The sequence below is a fragment of the Anthonomus grandis genome, chromosome 16 (assembly GCF_022605725.1).
Source record: "Anthonomus grandis grandis chromosome 16, icAntGran1.3, whole genome shotgun sequence".
Lineage (NCBI taxonomy): Eukaryota > Metazoa > Arthropoda > Insecta > Coleoptera > Curculionidae > Anthonomus > Anthonomus grandis.
The window spans coordinates 12362157-12381242 of NC_065561.1; the positions used below are offsets into that span (position 1 = coordinate 12362157).

A 19086-nucleotide genomic window follows, 5' to 3' on the forward strand; every position below is an offset into this window, starting at 1 on the left:
GATTGCTTGGATCAGACAAGGACAGGTTCAGGCCTCTACACCGTACAAAAGAACTGTGTAACATTTTAAAGTTCTGTATCCTTGTTTGAAGTTTAGATTTTTGCTTGTAAGGAACTTTTTTGAGTTTAAGCAGGCTCTTTGTTCTATTCTACATCTAATCTCTTGTTCTGGATTCCTATTTTGGTTTAGCATACATTCCAGATATTTAAATTGCATCACTGGCTCAATATTTTCCTCATTGAGCTGAATTCTGATTTGTGAAATGTCAGTCTTACTTATGACCACAAACTTCGTTTTTTTAATATTATTTTCAGGGCTAATCTTATGCGTTTGCATTATCTGCGATTATTACAATATGATATATTGCTTAACCTTAAATACTTTAAAGATTATAATGCTTCCAGACTTTATTCTTGGTTATCTTCTATTTTACCTTCTACGTTAAACTTCAACAATCCTTTTTCTATAAAAAAATTATTTTGAATTAACTGAACATTTATTTCCTATCCAGATACCACCCCAATTCTGGCTTATCTCTTTTGATGTTACTAACTTGTTTCCGAGCATACCTCCGAGTGATTGCATTTCAATACTTAGAGAATTACTTTATACTAACACTAATTTACCCAGTCATTTCATTTTGGATTTGTGTTCTCTAGTCAATTGTGTGCTCCTTCAAAACTTTTTTCAATTTGACAATAATTTTTTCGAACAAAAAACTGGATTAGCAATGGGCTCTAATTTGTCACCTTTTTTAGCCGAACTGTTTATGTATAAACTAGAACAACAAATTTCGGAACACCATTTATTTAAAAAACATATAAAAACATGGGTTCGCTACGTAGATGACATTTTTTGATTTAATACTAATCTAATTTATACTAATTTAATACTAGACTACACTAATCACAATAAACATTTTGAATTTCAAATTTATCGTAAACCTACAGCCACAAATACTGTAATACCCTTTACCTCTAATCATCCCTTTGCCGCTTTTAATTGTTTTTTTCATAGATTGTTCAATATTCCACTAAACGATATTAATTTCAAAAAAGAATATAATATAATTTTACAAATCGCTCGAAACAATGGATATCCTATAAATGTTATTAAGAAGCTATACAACAAACATTTTTTCAAAAAACTTAATAAACCATTACTCATTAAACCCAACACCCTCGGATCTTATCGATCTATTACTTACTTTGGCAACGTCTCTTCTAGTGTCGCACAGTGTTTTAAGTCCAATGAATTTGTCACTAAACCTAATATTTGTTTTAAAACCAAAAACAGCTTGGCAAAATATTTAGTAAACACTAAAGATAAAATACCGATAACACACCGATTAGCCCTAGAAAATAACTTTTACCATTATTGTTTTTAACTCTTTCATCTTATAACATTTGTATTAATCAAAATTTAGAATCTTTTCTTTAACGCAACGCTAATATAGAATAGTGCCTTATAGTACCTTCTTTTAATATGTAGAAATCTGTATCGTCCTAAGTATAAATTTTATATTTTGAATCGTAGATGTCCTTATTGTACTATGTTTTTAATTTTAATTTTTTTATTTATTGTTTTTATTCCCGATAACGGGTAATTTTTGTGTTATTTGGTGAACGTATATGTTTTTTGTAATGTTCTGGTAAGTTCTAAATCTGTATTGTTATAGCGAATAAGCTCTTTTTTAAAACTGGCTTGAATTACCTGTATTTTATTTTAGTATCTGATGATGGCTGTTTGCACAGCCGAAATGCATAATACATTTACCTTAGTGACCTACATGCATTTTTCTTGGAGATAAAGACTTCCCATATTTGCAATCTTTATATACACGTTCTCCTACAAAATATGGACTTCTATTCAACTATTAAATACTTTAAATTAAATAAATAATTCTATTTATTCCAGGCAGTTAAAATTCTGTAAAAAAACACTTGAATATCTTTCGCTTTTTGGATTTCTACTTCTTGGCTTTCTTATTATCTTCTTTGAAATTTAATTATTATAAACAGTTTTATTGAAATTCATGAATATAAAAAAAATTTAGTCTCTGCAATCAAAGTTGTGGAAAAGTCTTGAATGTTCGTATTATTTCTCTTTTTCTTCTTAAAAAGCTTGTTATTATAAATAGTTTTATTCAAATGCATGAGATTTAAAAAAATATATTATTTAGTCAAAATTCAGGAAAACTCTAAAGTGATTTATCTTCTTTCCCTTTTTCTTCTTTTCAAAAATAATATGTCACAACTAATATCTAAACTCCCGAAATTTCCAGAGATAGTAAAAGCCTAAAAATTTTAAAATTTATATAATGAGAATATCAAATATTTGGAAACGCTAAAATTTTAATATTTAGTTTTTATAAACATAAATTTGAAAACACAAAAAAAAATTAAAACCAATTAATTTCAAATTATCTGAAATACCTAAAAATTTAAAAATTCCTCATTTCTTTATCCTTCTTTTTTTTTAATTTGATATATAAGAATTAAAAAGAAAACAAAGCCAAAGTTTTAAAAAATTTTGAAAACTCTTAGAAACGTTAAATAAAAAATCTAATTTTATCCTTTGCTTTTGACATTTTTTTAAATTTTAGCAAAAGTATAAAAAATAGGTAAAAATGTTAATTTAATTTTAAGCTTTTCTCTTTGAAATTAATTTTAAATTTATAAAATTCTAAGTTTAGATTGTTAAAACTTGAAAATTTCTGGGCTGTAACCTAATTGAATATTCAACTTCGATACCTCGAAAAATTCCAAAATTTATATTTATAAATACTCAAAAACCTCTTAACCATATCATTAACATAATTTTTTTAATGTTTTGCGAAGATACAATTGTTTCAACGTACTGAGTTCGATCTCTAAGGCAATTTTCAATTAACATTCTGGTACTATTCAAAAAGCCAATAGAGTTTAAAATGGCTAAAAGTAATTTAGAATACAGTATTGGCCATAATGGTTAGAACTTTTGAATTTTGTAAATATTAGTATTATTAGTATTATTATTAGTATTGTAAATGTATTTTAAATCACTATGCATCCTAAAAAATAGCATATCACTAAATAAACAAAATACCACAGAATATATTTATGGCTTATCTTTGTTTGGGCAATAAGAAATATTTTCATTTTATGTCCGGGTCAAAATGTTTGGAACTGTCTATTTAAACTTATAAATATGTATTTTGTGGCAGTTTTTGAATAGCCAGTGCTCAGGTCAGTTAAATTTATAACGATTAGCGATATATTTGTGTTAAGGTGGCAAAAGAAAAATGATATTCTAGCGATATTCGCCAAAGAATTATAGACTTTTACAAACAGGGTATTAAGCAGTGTAATATTTCTACAAGATTGAAAGTTCCAAGGAATCATTAAAGACACACAATATTTGGTCATACGATTCCAGGAAAGGCTCTGGAAGGCCTAAAGCTACTACTGCCCGGGTGGATAAGCAAATTTTAAATATTCATAACTACCCATTTTTTTCTCGGTCCAAAATATTGCAAATACTATATGAAAGTGAACCTTTCAATATCTCAGCAAGGACAGTACGAAGAAGACTATGTTTTAGTGACCAGACACTTGCAAAAAAACTCTTACTGCGGAACAAGAACGTAAAGCTACGCTTACAATTTGCCCTAGATCACCTTAACTGGATAGTGCAGGATTGTAAGAAGGTTCTGTTCAGCGAGGAATCCAAATATAATCTATTTTCTAGTGATGGAATAGTACAGGTACGGTGACCAAAGGGCCAAAGATTCAGTAAGAAGTATATTTGGTAGCGTGATGGTGTGGGGCTGCTTTTCTTGGCATGGGGCCTTTTCATCAGGTGGTAGGAAAAATGGACCGATTCATGTATCGAGATATCCTGTGGGATGTAATAGAGCCCTACACATTTCAATCAATGCCAGTTAATTTTGTGTTTCAACAGGACAACGATCCTAAGCACACTTCAAAATTGGTAAAGGCATGGTTGGAGCAAAAAATTACATTATTAAAGTGGCCAGCCCAAAGTCCGGATTTAAATCCGATTGAGAATTTATGGAAGCTTCTGAATCGAATAATTCGGTACTGGAGCAGTCAAAAATGCTGTTGAGTTATTTGAAAAACTTTTTGAAGGCTGGGCTACTATAAACAGGACAATAGTAGAACATTTAATTGAATCAATGTCTAGAAGAATGCAAGCAGTAGTTAATGCAAGAGGTTATCACACTAAATATTAATTCATATAATATTTAAGATAAGAAATTTAAGTTTTGTATATTTTTTAAGAATTAAAAGATTTTATTCCAAGTATTTTTGATTGAATTGAATATTTTTGATTCTAAAGCTCAGCTGCTAGTTGATTTATGCATATATTACCATTACTTATCTTTGGTCTGCACTGTGCAATAGTTTAGTTAATAAGATTTTACAATAAACCCAAACCAAAATATGTATAATATATAAATAAATCCGAAATATTTCAAATTTTTAAAAGTTCCAACCATTATGGCCAATACTGTATATTTGATTCTATTACATTTAAGATCATATTCTTTTCATTTCATTTAGATCCTATTTTCACATAAAAAATATTGGCATTTTTCAGACTATCCATGTAGATTAAATTGTGAAAAGTACCATACATACTAACATTTTCAATTTAATAGATTTCTATCAACTGTTCGCCTACTGGTAGGTGGGAAACTTAATGTTAATATGACTCCTCCCCAAGTCAAAGTGAGCATAATTTCTGAGACTCAGGCAAATCTCCTCCTGAAAAACGACAAGTTAGGAAAAAACAACGATTCGTCTGGGGAAATTCTCAACAGTACCGGTAAGAAGAATACTATAATAGAAAATCATCAAATGGTACAAATGTTATATATTTAGGTACCATGGAGTACCAACAAACGACGAGGCAGCTATCGGTCAGCTTCAGAAACATGCAGCTGAAAAAGATTAAAAGGGCGGAGAAAAAAGGGACGGAAAGCGTGATGGACGAGAAATTTTCGCTTTTGTTCCAGTCGCAATTCAGCGTGGGCGGTGGGGAACTTATGTTTCACGTGTGGACCTTAAGTTTACCGGTTGTTGTGATAGTTCATGGAAACCAAGAGCCGCACGCCTGGGCCACTGTTACGTGGGACAATGCATTTAGTGAGCCAGGAAGGTGTCCCTTCCAAGTTCCAGACAAGGTAAGAAGGTGTTTGACTATTAGGTCTTTTTGTGGTCAATGTTTCCACAATCCGAAGCAAGAACTACAGGAATTTAGTTTTAGTATACATTTAGTATACAGAGTGTGTACTTAAGTTGACAACGTATGGGAAACTTTTTTATTATTAGTTTTAGGAAAAAGAGTTATTCTTTATAAAAAGTTTTGCCTGGTCCAAAATGCAATAATCAAATATCAAATTTTATTCGTCCTATACGAGGTTTGTCAAAAAATGTGATTTTTGCTGAAGAGTAAAAATACCTTTATTTTTGACAATAACGAAAATTATTATAAAAAGAAGTTGTTGAGAAGTAAAAACTACACTCAAATATGCAATTATATCCTGCTACTTAAATTTTTTCTTTATTTACAATAACAATGCAAATGTAAGTGAAATTATACGTCTAGTCTAGGATGCATTGACCAACAAATGATTTGTTTATAGTAAGAAATGTTTGAAAGTGATAATTAACATAATATATAATAAACATAACGAAAAGCTGCAGAATTTTTTACTAATCGCCACCCAGAGAAAAATCTTCACTATGGAGCAATAAGAAAAATATTAACCAAATTAGAAACTTTTGGCTATATAAGTAATAAATTTATCAAGAAACGCCAACAGGTTGAAATGAATGATGACATGAAATTTGCAATAATGCTCTCAACAATCGAACATCTTAAAAAATCCTTGCGAGCAAGGGCAGCTTCCATATCATATCCTATCGTGTTCCTAACTTTTGAGCTCTTCACATTAACATCATTAGTAGATCTTAAAATGCTATATATTTTATTTGTCTTAAAGTTTATTAACCAGGGAAGAATGAATTATCAAATGGAAAATTATAATTACCTAACTAGATCTAATGGTTGTGCATTTCGACACCCTAGCTCCAAATAACTCCACATTTTTAAAACTTATTGACTATACACTGGAAATTAAAAATGTACATAATTTTAACATCTTTAAATACAAAACCAGGGAATAACTATTGGATAACATAGTAGCATTCAAAAAGGTGCGAAAAAGATAACAGTTTTAGAGTGAGAATGGGGAAAAATTAATATTTTAGGAACGGCTTTGCTTTTGCTTTTTGTTAGGTACCAGTGATGTGTCTTATTTGAGTATCTATATAAGTGAATTGGTTTATGACTAATCATGCTTAGGTTGTTTGTGCTTTTCTATATACTTTTCTTCTGATGTATTGAAATTTTTCTTTCTTTCAAAATAGCATTTTGTTATCTGATATTCATACGTTAAGACCAGGAGATCGTGATAGACGCTTTGACATCTGCTGTGATACTCAAGAAATGTTATGAGAAGACATTCATTTTTCGGATGAAGCAACATTTTCATCAAATGGAACAATCTCTTTACAAAATTGCCGTTGGTGGACTGATACGAATTCAAATTTTAACATTAAAAGTCGCGACCAGTATGCATTCAAAACAAATGTGTGGTGTGGAATTTACCGAAATAAAAAAATAGACCTTTTTTTTCCTGAATCTTTAAATGCGAACCGTTATTTGCTCTTTTTAGAAAATGAATTAAAATATTTTCTTGACAACCTTTCCCTGCTTCAACGTCAAAAAAATATGGTTTCAACAGGATGCTGCTGCATGCCATAGTAGGTTAGATGTAAGGCAATACCTTTAAAATTGTTTTAATGAAAGAGTTATACTTCGCTTTTCGGAAATTTTGTGGCCATCTCGCTCTCCAGATTTGACGCCACTCGATTTTTTATTACGAGTACATTTACAGATGTTACTCATTTGGAAAGAATTCAGAGTATTACTCCGGTTATGATTAGAAGAATATTAAAAAACTTTTGTGGTAGAACAATTACCTGTATTGAAAGAGAAGGCGGGTATATTAAGGCATTAGCGAGTGGAAGGAGCTAATAATGTTGGTTAAAATTATTTTAACAATTAATTATTATGAAATTATTCATTAAAGTTATAAGTGACTGTTTTCAATAATAATTAAGGGATTACTTCTTATTATTAGTTATTTTGTTTTGTAAAAATTTACTTATTAGTTTCTGAACAGAAAGGTTATCATGTTTGTAATAAATAAAAAATAAAAATGTTCGGTTTTCCTAGGTAATTTGAGAAAAATTTGTTAAAAATATGTTTTAAGTACCAGGATGTAATTGCATATTTGAACATCGTTTTTAGTTCTAACCAACTTCTCTTTATAACAATTTTTGCTATTGTCAAAAATAAAGGCACTTTACTCTTCAGCAATTGTTGATAAGCCTCATATACACGAATAAAACTTGATTCTTGTTTATTGCATTTTAAGTTTTGGACATAAGAAAACTTTTTATGAAGATTTTTTTTTTCGTAAAACTAATAATAGAAGAGTTTCCCATATGTTATCAACTTAAGTTGTCACACTGTATATTATATGGTTGCAGTTTCTATAAATGATGCTTAATGCACATTTTTTTCAACACAATTTCTATAAACTATACTTCTTAAATTAGCAGATATCCATTTTAATTAAATGTGATAAACAAACGACAATCCCGCGATTATTATACAACCGATTAATAATCCTTTAGACGCTACATAGTACTAGTTTTTATATTAGGAGATGTTGAGCTAGTAATTTCAACATGAATTGACAATTATGTTTCAAATGGCTTTTTGAAAAAACAAAAAATATGCAGAGCAGCAGACATTAAATTCCTGTGTAATCCTAATGCTAACGTAATATGAGGACAAAACCCTGGCCAAGCACATGAGCTCCCCTCCCAACCCTCAACAGCATAATATCAGTTTGTATCTTAAATTAACATACACAAACACTAATACGGCACACCATCCAGCCACTTGTTTAAATAATTAATCAATATAACAATAAATAAAAAAAAATAAAATAGTAAAGAATCGTCATAATACCTTTAATATATTCTGAGAATTTCCGTAGTGATAAAGATTTTGCTTTGTTATAATCCATAAAACTGAACGACTTTTGAAAATTTGTTAAACGATATAACGTCCTTAATATGACGAGCTTAATAAGGCTATTCTAACCCTGGATATAAATAGTTGAGCCAAATTAGGTGGCATTTTTGTTTTAAAAATTATTTAAGAGAAACGCATACAAGTATTTTGCAATTTTTGAATGGATTTGGACTGTTTATTATTTAAAGAACCATCGTAAATATTGTCACTATAATCAAGTCCATTTTTGGAAGTGGAGTAAATAGTTAATAAGGAAGATGCCTTTTTAAAAAGAAGTCTTTCTTCCACAAAATAAATCTCAATCTTGTTTTAGGAGTGATGAATTTTAATGGGATAACTCATTATCATCGGACTCAGCGCTTAGTTTTGCTGATTCAAAAAAAATCTCCAGACCAGAAACAATAATCAAAACAGAACAGCTTAAAATATGATTAAGTTCTAAAATAAGCTGGCATCATGCTAATAATATTACATACTTATTATATTTTGCAGTTGATCCCTTACTCCTGAAATTTGACTAACAGATAAAAAGTAACTGACATGCTTATATCCGTCACGACATGTAATATTTACTTAATGCAAACAAAAATAAAGAGAAAAAAAAACAACAAATATCTGCATCCATATAAGAGAAAATTAATTTAAGAGTAAATGCATTTTTGTTTAATTAAATGGTAAGTAGTAATAGTAATATAACTTTCTTGCAGTGGCGGCTTTTGGGGTAGAGCCACAGTGCCATGGCTCTACCTAATAAACGTTGAACATAAAAAAAATATAATTTATTTTTTAAATTTTCAAAAAAATATCTGTATATTAATATTTAATACCAATTATAAAATTAAAGACGAAAATCGAAATCGAAGACGTAGTTGTCGTGCCAGGCCTCGTGTATCGATGCGTGTTACATCGAATAATCACAGCAAATGTCCTTGAAACAATGTGGTAAATCTACGGCATATTAAATAATTTTGGGCCGGGCTCCAAACCAATAGAATCTTTTCTAGCAAAACGTGCCTGATATTGTTTGTTTTGATTATTCATCGGGCGTTCGCGGTTCCGTAGAGATCTTTTATTTTATTTGGCTGGCGTTTTCGGCTTTGTTGGTGTTTTTTATTTTTATTGAATATTAAAAACAATGAATAAAATTAGTTTTTTAAAAGCAAATCCATTTTCCACTTTATCATGGGAACAAAAAGTAGAAATAAAGGAGGACGACCGTTGCCCGATTTAAATATAGAAAAATTTTTTAAAGTTATTAAAAACAATGAAATTACTTATTTGTGTACCTTACTGTAAATATGGAAAACTGTATGTTGCCTGTGACCTGAAGTATTGACATTTCCACGTAGTTTTTGTAAGTTCATTTCCTTAAATTTCAAAATTTTTAAAATGTATATTTTTATCTACAAAAAAAAATAGAAAACTTATTGCGTTATAATTTTGATAAAAAATGTAATAATTTCGATCACTCGTTCGGTCATGATAAAATTAGATCAAGGTTTGGCCCTACCTCCCTGAACTGTCAGGAGCCGCCACTGCTTTCTTGTTCAAAAACTATCCTATAATTCTTTAGGACTTGACCCATCAGAACAATAAATTAATAATTTTTAGACTTTTTTAGTAAATAGAAAATATTAATAATTTAGATTTGCTTCATTATATAGATATGTATAAATCCTTAAAGTTTATTCAGAGTCACTGGACCTGTATTTCATGTAAATTCTCCGAGTAGAACGCAAGTTACTTATGATTGCATTTAATTTTTCCAGTGACGTAATATCGATTTTAATACCTTCGCTAATCACAGTATAGCATGCTTTCGGAAAATGGATTTTGCATTCTTTGAAAATGTTAAGGTTATCTGGAGTAAGCAGTTAAATAAGAAAACTTTCCGAATCTTTTAACCGCTTTTTGTTATCAAAAATATCATCTTGTAGCCATCGCCGACATTAGGCCTTTGTTTTGATCCAGATTGTTTTTTTTTGCATCTGATCTACAGTTTTTGCTTGGGATATGTTGTTCTTTAGCTCATCCAAAGACTTCAAGACAGAGGTCTTCAAGTTGGATTTAGTTGAAGTCAAATTTAGCCGGCAATTTGTTTCGTCTTTTAATTTGTATCGTTAGCTTTCTGCGCTGCATCTACCGTTTTCTTATGATCCTCAGGGTAATTTTCAGGACGTTTCATTTTTATTAGCATTAAACTAATCTTTTAAATACTTTTTATAGAATAATATAGAAATTAAGGATCGAAAGCAACACCGCTCTTATTTGCTGTACATGCGCGCATCGCTCAAATATCATGTAACTTACGTACTTTTTTATTGTATTAAGAAATTGAATGCATTACCAGGGTTCTATTGGGTTAGTGTGTTTTAGGTACATATTTTCAATGTTGATCTCCCACGACAATATAGAAAAATTGTATTTTAACCTCTGAATTATATCCGTCAAAATTTTTTTTTCTTTGGTGAGAACACAGCTAATACCTTCAATTTTCCAAATATCCCAAACTTCTCGCAAAAATATTTGTTGCATCGCGTTTATTTGTTTGTGGAATTTCGTTGAAAATCAATACGCACCATTACAGCTTTAAAGGGTCTGAATATTGAGTCAGTATTTCGGCTCCATATGTTACCACAGGCAGAACATACTGGTATAGACCGTCCATTTTGACATATGGGAATATCAGATCTTAAGATGTAGCTCAGTTTTCCACAAGCTGCCCAGGTCAGATCTATTCTCCCCTATTGAATTTCATGGCCTAGGTACCATACTTTCAAAATATTCAAGCCCCTTACTTTTAGATTTTTACTTGTGATTATATTTGTCATAAACTTTCTTGTTGCTCAATAAATTTGGTGTAACGATGACCGATTCTACAATACACGAGGGCTTGAAGCATACTACGATGGTCAACTGTTGACAAAAAAGCTTTGGGTCTACATGCTCGTGAACACATCATATCATTATTGAAAAAGGCCTATGGATCTCTAAGGAAAAATGAGTTGACAAAGGCAGTATCTGAATGCAAGAATAAAAAAAGTCTTGCGGGTAACTAGTGCAATCTTATTTTAGTTTTGCAGTCTGTCTTGGCGTGTTTATAGTCTCTGTTATTGGGCATGAACTGACTGAAGTGGGCTGGCTTAGTTTTATCCTCACATTGTCGAAAGGTCGGAAAAACGGAACTAGATGATTGGAATGCGGGCAAATTCCAACTCAAATAAAACCTGCCATATCCAAACCTGTAGAAAAATTATTTCTCTTAAAATATTCCAATATTAGTTACAATATAGCAGGTGCTATATATGCAAGCTGGAACAATCTGGTACCTAATGATTGCTTTGGCCTAAACATTTTGCTCTACAGGTTAGGTAAAATTTAAAAAACACTTTACAATAGCTGCATCTTTCAATTCAATATTCTATGAATTTTACCTGACATTTCTTCTTAAAGGTACCATGGGTAAAAATTAAAGAAACTCTCTCGATGAAATTTAAAAACGCGACTGGTCGCGGATTAAACGAAGATCACCTGCGGTTCCTCGCTGACAAGGTGTTCCGTGGCAATTACAATGAGCAGAGTCACCAGATGTTGTCCTGGGCGCAGTTTTGCAAGGAACCTTTGCCCGACCGGAATTTCACTTTTTGGGAGTGGTTCTTCGCGATTATGAAACTAACGAAGGAACATCTGAGGAATCCTTGGGTAGATGGGTAAGTAGCAGTTATTTGTCAAATTGTTTAGTTAACCGCTAAACTATATATTTTTTCTTATCAGTGCAATTATGGGTTTTGTAAAGAAGAAGACAGCAGAAGAGCTACTGTTAAATTGTCATGCTGGTACCTTCTTGCTACGATTTTCTGATAGTGAGCTTGGCGGTATTACTATTGCTTGGACGCAAGGTAAGTTTATTACAATATATTTTTTGTTCATGCATCAGGCCAGTTTCTATATTCTATATTGCAGATTCACAAGAGGTTTTAAGTATACAACCATTTACTGCGAAAGATTTGCCGGTTAGATCTCTCGCTGACAGGATTGCTGACATATCACATTTGGTCAAACTTTACCCCAACATCCCGAAAGCTGATGTTTTTGCAAAATATTATACACAATATCAAGGTAAGTTTATTTTCATACTTATAGTATCCAGGAAATACGTTTATAAGCATTTTTTCACAACCTTAATGGTAACATAAATAAATATAGCTAATATATTCTGTTTCAAATTCAGATATTTACCCGAGTCATTGTTTTAGGTCAAAAGACAATAAATTTAAATTGAGTTTAGGGCTTAGTGACTATTATTCTAATTATCTGTAGAAATCGCTGGTTATAAAATAAAACTCCAACGTTTTATTTTGAAATTGCTCACTTTTAGACTTACCATTTCTTGATGTAGTAATTCTTATAAAGCAGCTTATTATGTTTTTTTCTTTATTATTAAGATTTATATCGGCGATACGTTTTTGCTCTGTCCTGGGGATTGCTTGACGAAATTTAATATTATATTTTAATAATTACCGTATAATAATAAAATTCTCCAACATTGTTAATTCTGTACAAATAATTGTTGGATCCAGGCCAAAAACAAAAATTATTGACTTAAAGACAAACATGTATTTATAACTTGACAAGGTTTGGACCTCTATGAGGTCATCCTGGCACTATATTATTTAATTGTCTGTGTTAATTAGGAAGAGAAAATAAACCAATACATAAAAAAATCGCGATGTTATTGCATGTATATTGTCAGAAGTTATTGCCTTTTTTTATTATTTTCGCAGACAATAACCACTTATTGTATTGCTGATGTCTTACTTGGCAGACAGGAAAATATAGAAACCAGTGGTTTTAGGTGGAATACTTATCCTAGTGATTCGGGTTTTTTCGAATTTGCATGTCATGTGTATTTAATGATTTGCTCACCTTTATCCACCAGCAGTATAAATATTTGTATTCATCATATTCCCCTTGAATATGTAGACGTAGTTCGTAATTTAGTTCATCAATATCTTAATTTGAACTTATAAACGGTATCGTCTTAGTCTAGTTCTATTAAGATTAAACTTTTGTAACTATATATTTTTTTGTCTTAGTTTCTTTGAACGAAATAAATTTTAAGTAATGTATAAGGCATGCTGTAGAGTTATTTTTGGTCTAAACAGACGTTTGATGGCTAAGAATAGAACATCACTGGAGACTTCATTTGGGTGCTTTTTTGCATCAGATAATCAACTTTTCTTCCGGAAATACTCCAATTACAAAATTATTTTGTTCTTAATACACAGAAATGCGCCTCCATGAGCTTAAGATTGAGTAAAAATGATTATAGGCATGTGTATAAGATTGGTGGTTTACTAATGGTAATATTTGATGATGATTTTACCTTTGCAGATCATATTCGTACCGAAACTAAAGGTCTTGGGGTATGCTATAAGAACCACTAAGAATTTTAACCTAAGTGTTTGATAAGTTGTTTAAAAATTCCGTTTGGCCAAAGCTAGAATATGGCTCTAGATCTTTAGACCTATATTTAGATTGTATCTCTTTAGTAAATTGCATATATGCTTAAACAGCATACATATCAACTATGGTTCCTTGAAAAACACTGAGTATTTAAAAATAGTCTTGCAAATAACAAACAATGTAGTGAAAATATGCACATTCTTTGCACATTTATTGCATATTCTTCTAAAAAACTAAACTGTTTACAGCTCGTTTCCGATGAAATTTGAAACATTTAAAGGTGTTTAGTCTTCAAGAATTGATTTTGTGTAACATTGATAAATAATTTCGCTTGCTTATTGACGATTGTCACCGTTTCTTTGCTGATTTTTCAACATTCTTTAAAATGGCTAAAACAAAAGAGTTATCGGTAGAAACAAAAGGTATTATCATTGGACTTCATAAGGCTGGAAAGACTAACCGTCAAATTTCGACGGATTTGGGAATTCCAAGGCGGAATGTCGATTATAATGTTAGGAAATTCACCAGAGAAGGGACTATTAGCAACAAACCTCGATCGGGAAGGCCAAAGGCAACAAGTTCAAAGGAGGATTTAAATATTATAATTACAAGCAAACGCAATAGACGCCTTACCGCCTCTGAAATTACAGCAAAAATCAACAAGGAGCGTAAAAAAGCGGTCAGTATTTCGACAGTAAAACGGCGACTTTATAATACTGGTCTTAAAGGACGTTTAGCTGTATCAAAACTGCTACTGAAGGATGTTAATAAGAAGAAAAGACTTGAGTGGGCCCAATCACACAAAGAATGGACCATTGATGACTGGAAGAAAGTTCTCTGGAGTGATGAGTCGAAATTGGAGGTTTTTGGAACGAAGAGGCGAGTTTTTGTTCGCCGTTATGCCAATGAAAGGGTCGCTGAGAACTGTATGGTGGCCTCAGTTAAACACGGTGGTGGTTCGGTGATGGTGTGGGGTTGTTTCGGACGATCTGCAGTGGGCGATCTAATTAGAATAGAGGGAATTCTTCGAAAAGAGGGTTACAAAACAATTTTAAGTGGCAATGTACTTCCTTCTGATACTAATTGGAAAAAACTTCATCTTTCAACATGACAATGATCCCAAGCACACGTCGAAATTGTGCAAGCAATATTTAGGTCAATTACAAAAGCAACATCTTCTAAAAGTTATGGTATGGCCCTCACAATCACCGGACCTCAATCCTATCGAATTACTGTGGGATGAACTGGATAGACAAGTGCGAAAATCATGCCCCACATCAAAAGAAGACTTGTGGAGGATCATCCAAGAAGAGTGGCACAAGAAACTTTGGACAAATTAATTAGAAGACTACCGAAACTCTGTGAAGCTGTTATTAAAAATCGAGGCGGACATGTAGATAAATCCAAAATTTGATTTTCTTAAATTTAATTATTTGATAAATGTATTGTTTATATTCATTTTGTTATAAATAAACCGTTTCATAAGAATAAATGATGGGTTTATTATTTTGAGTTACAACTTTAAAACAGTCATATGTGGGCAAATACTTTTGAGCGGTAGTGTAGGTACTTGGTCAAGAAACAGTTTCTACCTGGATTTCCCTCGCATTAATAGTTTTAAGTCTTCTCCTATTTAGAAAATGTTTTTTCTATTGAATAAATATGCCTGATATTGATATTTACCAAACCTCTCACAATCAATTCAATACTAAGATTACTAATAGGCCTTATGAACATCAATCTGCAATGTTACTTTAGAATTACATATTTTTTTAATACTGACTTAAAAGCTTTTTAGTTACAGTGGCGTGCATTAAGAGTAGGGTAGGCACTAGGCAATAAGGTAGCATAATTTTTTAAAATGTACTGACCATTAGAAAATCGTCGAGAAGAACCGTTTTCTTGATGAAGTGGAAATCTTTATTATAATCTTTATGTGGTGGTAATCTTTATTTACACAAATTTATTTAAAAATGTCTGATTAATTGAGAAACAATCATTTTTTATAAAATGCATTGATAACATCATCATAAAAAGTCGACTTACGTTTTAGATCTAGCAAGAGTTCTTTCTCCAAGGAAATTATTGATAAACTGCTAAGCCGTTCTTGTCCTTGAGTATTACGTAAATACTTGTGGATGCGTTTTAATCCAGAGCTAGCGGTTATTGTTACGATTAATTTTGCTAATTTGATTATTTGAGGGAGCACTTCGTACATTTTTTTCCTGGCAAAAACGTATGACTTCATTAGCATTCATGCCTTTGAATTCTGATGAATTAAGCTCATTTTTCAATCTCTCAAAATCAAACTTTTGTCCGTATTTCAATTTTAAACCATTGAATATTTCATCTGTAAATTTATTTCTAAAAGTTTCGAAACAATCAGAATCCAAAAGACGGAAAAAATCTAATAGTCTAATTTCCCTGTAGCGATCATCAATTTCGCTTTTGATTTTGTCAACTATTTCTCTGAAAATTCGCGTGTAATGTGTTATAACATCATCCATATTTCTTCGAGGTTCGCCATAACCATTCGCACATTTACTATATATTTTTTCGAATTCTAGAAGAAATTTTCCAAAAATGCTTTGAAACTCTCAATTTTTTTAATACAATAGCCAATATCAGATAGTTTCGACTGTATTATATTATACAGTACATCCGTCTGAACAAATATTTGATTGAACATTTCCAAAAAATGATTGAATTCAAAATCTTCTAGTGTTAATAAATACATTCTAGCTGCCGAAAGATTCTCTCCATCTCAGTTTGATTGATTTTCAAGCATATCATTAAATAGGTGTTTCAAAATAAAAAGTTCACTGAAAATTCCGTTTACAGTTCTGGAATTATAGGCCCATGGAGTCTGTACTACACGTGGTAATTTTTAAGAACAAAATCGATTATAGAAATCAGAACGTTTGGTACTCGTGTGGAAAAATGTGCCCAAATTTTTAATTGTTCCCAAAAACTTTGTTTCCACTACCCTTTCGCAGCATTTCGACAAAACTAAATTTAAAATATGGGCACTGCACCATACGTATATCGCATCACGACAAATTTCCTGCACTTTTTGCTGAACCCCATTTTTACTAGACGATAAAACAACGGCTCCATCGTAACTTTGAGCTACTAGTTTATCAGTACATTTATGGTCATTCAAGGTATCCGTAATTATTTTGGTTAGCGCTTCTGCAGTTCGATTTTCACTTACGTCGATAAATCCCATAAACTATGTCATTTGAGTCTGTAAAATATCTAAAAATTACACAAAGTTGTTCTTTGCCGCTTATATCTGGTGTCTCATCAATCATAATAGCCACGACCTCTGTTTGGTTCAACTCATGTCGTATTTTTTCCTTGAGTACAAAAGCTATTGAAGAGATTAAATCGTTTTAAATTCGATTAGAAAATCCTGAAAAAACATTTCTTTTTTCACTTTCATTGCATGCATGTAAATGATCTTCAAGAATCCCATCATATTTAGCTAGAAGTTGTATGCATTCTACAAAGTTGCCCCTGTTGGACGATTCAGTATTTTCTGTATGTCCGCGGAATGGCAGTTCCTGCTTTCCCAAAAAGCAAGTTATGTCAATAAGTCTTCGCATTAGGTTACGATTTCTATCCACTTTAGAATTATGCCGCTCTATTTCTTCTTTAAATTGACGAGAAAGGCCCACTTCCATCCTATTTTGTCCAAAGTTATATAAAGAAAGGGCAGATTTTAGATAATTTTCGGATTGATCATGTTTTTTTGCAGCATTTGAGAAATTATTCAATAATTAAAATAGCTATTACAGTTTTTCTTTTGCTGAACCATTTTAAGTGAAGGGATAGGCCGCCCTGCCGCTATAATGTCGTGCTTGTGATCAAATGATCTGGAGCCAAACGGAATTGTTTTTAGCCGTTGTAAACAATTTTCACTGTCATCACATTCGCACTGCATGTTTATTTTCAAAGTAACCTGCACTTCAATCACTAATTACTTTTAACACTATTATAACACTAATCAGTTATTAATATTAACGTTTTTATAGGAAAACTGTGGTCATTTTATTATCAAAACAGTAAAAACACACTGTAAAATAGTAAAACTATATAAATAAACACCCCGGCACGAGCCGCGAACCGCCTTCGACCCGAAAACACGAAATACTGCCGGCATAATCGCCAATCGGGTATCGCTCTATCTCTTTTCAACACACACCTTAATTTCGTTCGCTTGTCGCGTACAAGCGCTATAATAGGTGCTGCCTTCGCATCTCCATATATTTTTCATATCAAGGCAATGTCCACCTTACGAAGCCCTCCATATGGGCCACCTACATGGGGAATAGCAAGTGCGCTTAAAAGCAAGATTGCACTATTTCGGATTACTGTATATGTTTGCGTTTGCTTTATAATGCAGATGAAAATGATATTTGATATTTTTGATAAAAGGAAGAAGTGAATATTATATTGCAATTTATTTCTCTAATTTTACATATATTACTAGGGTAGGCAATTCCTTTTTGCCTACATTGTTTGCACGCCACTGAGTTATGTATTATCACCTCTAAGTGTATATTCTTATATTATTGTATTTTTATATCGTTTTTAATGTACTGTTATATTTTAAGTTTTGTATCTGTTATTGGCAATCATTGCTGTTTATACTGTAACGAAATGTATAATTTAAATGTCGTAGACAATAGACTGTAATTATTTTGTTTTCTTCCTAGAAACATCTACAGGACCCGGTGGATACGTAAAACCAGTACTAGTGACACAGGTATTAGGGGTGGGACATAACAGCTTTAACACCCCACATCATAACTCGTTCATGAGTCCTGATCCGACAAGGGATACCCCTTCAGTCGCTAGCAGGTAAACATTTTTAAATTTTAATATAATTTATTTATCCGGTTAATTAATTAATCAATCTTTGAAGGACATAACGTAATGCAAACCAACCTTTAGTTTTCAGAGTGTGCTTGATCTTTAAGAAGCATCTTCGAAAATAATTGTCTACTTAACTAATGCTTTACAGGAATATGGTGATAAATGTTATTATTAAGACTTAAAGGTCATCTTTGAATTTTCGAAATTTTTTATATTTTATTATATTTATAACGGACTATTGTCCTGTAGCATTTTTTATACTTAATATTATGTCTATTTTATATTTACTTATTTATATTTTTTGATAAATGTATTCTACAAACGTATTAACTTGTAAAAGTGTTTAAATATCTACTAAATGTTGTTATCTATACGATAGAAATAAATGTTTACATGAGCAAAAATAACTCCGTAATAAAACTGTTTTGAAACATAATTTTGGGTCGCATTTTTTGAACAGTCGTTTTTTTAGATTCTTTTAGTCACTCAAATCTCATATATACATTTTTTTTTTTTTTAATTAACACAAATAACAAATGCACACGTTATATACAGGTTGTT

At 31.4% G+C, this 19086-nt stretch overlaps 1 protein-coding gene across 4 annotated transcripts in view; it reads left to right on the forward strand.

Moving 5' to 3' along the window:
- LOC126746020 (signal transducer and activator of transcription 5B) overlaps positions 1-19086 on the forward strand; it is a 65905-nt gene that overhangs the window by 29745 nt on the left and 17074 nt on the right. For 2 of the 4 annotated variants that reach the window (XM_050454107.1, XM_050454110.1), the window contains 6 exons: positions 4664-4830; positions 4887-5188; positions 11632-11888; positions 11953-12077; positions 12142-12297; positions 18366-18510. In XM_050454107.1, the coding sequence (XP_050310064.1) occupies positions 4664-4830; positions 4887-5188; positions 11632-11888; positions 11953-12077; positions 12142-12297; positions 18366-18510 (1152 nt within the window). Of the gene's footprint in view, positions 1-4663; positions 4831-4886; positions 5189-11631; positions 11889-11952; positions 12078-12141; positions 12298-18365; positions 18511-18574; positions 18962-19086 lie in introns of those variants that run through there. The other 2 variants (XM_050454109.1, XM_050454108.1) reach the window with 2 other exon arrangements.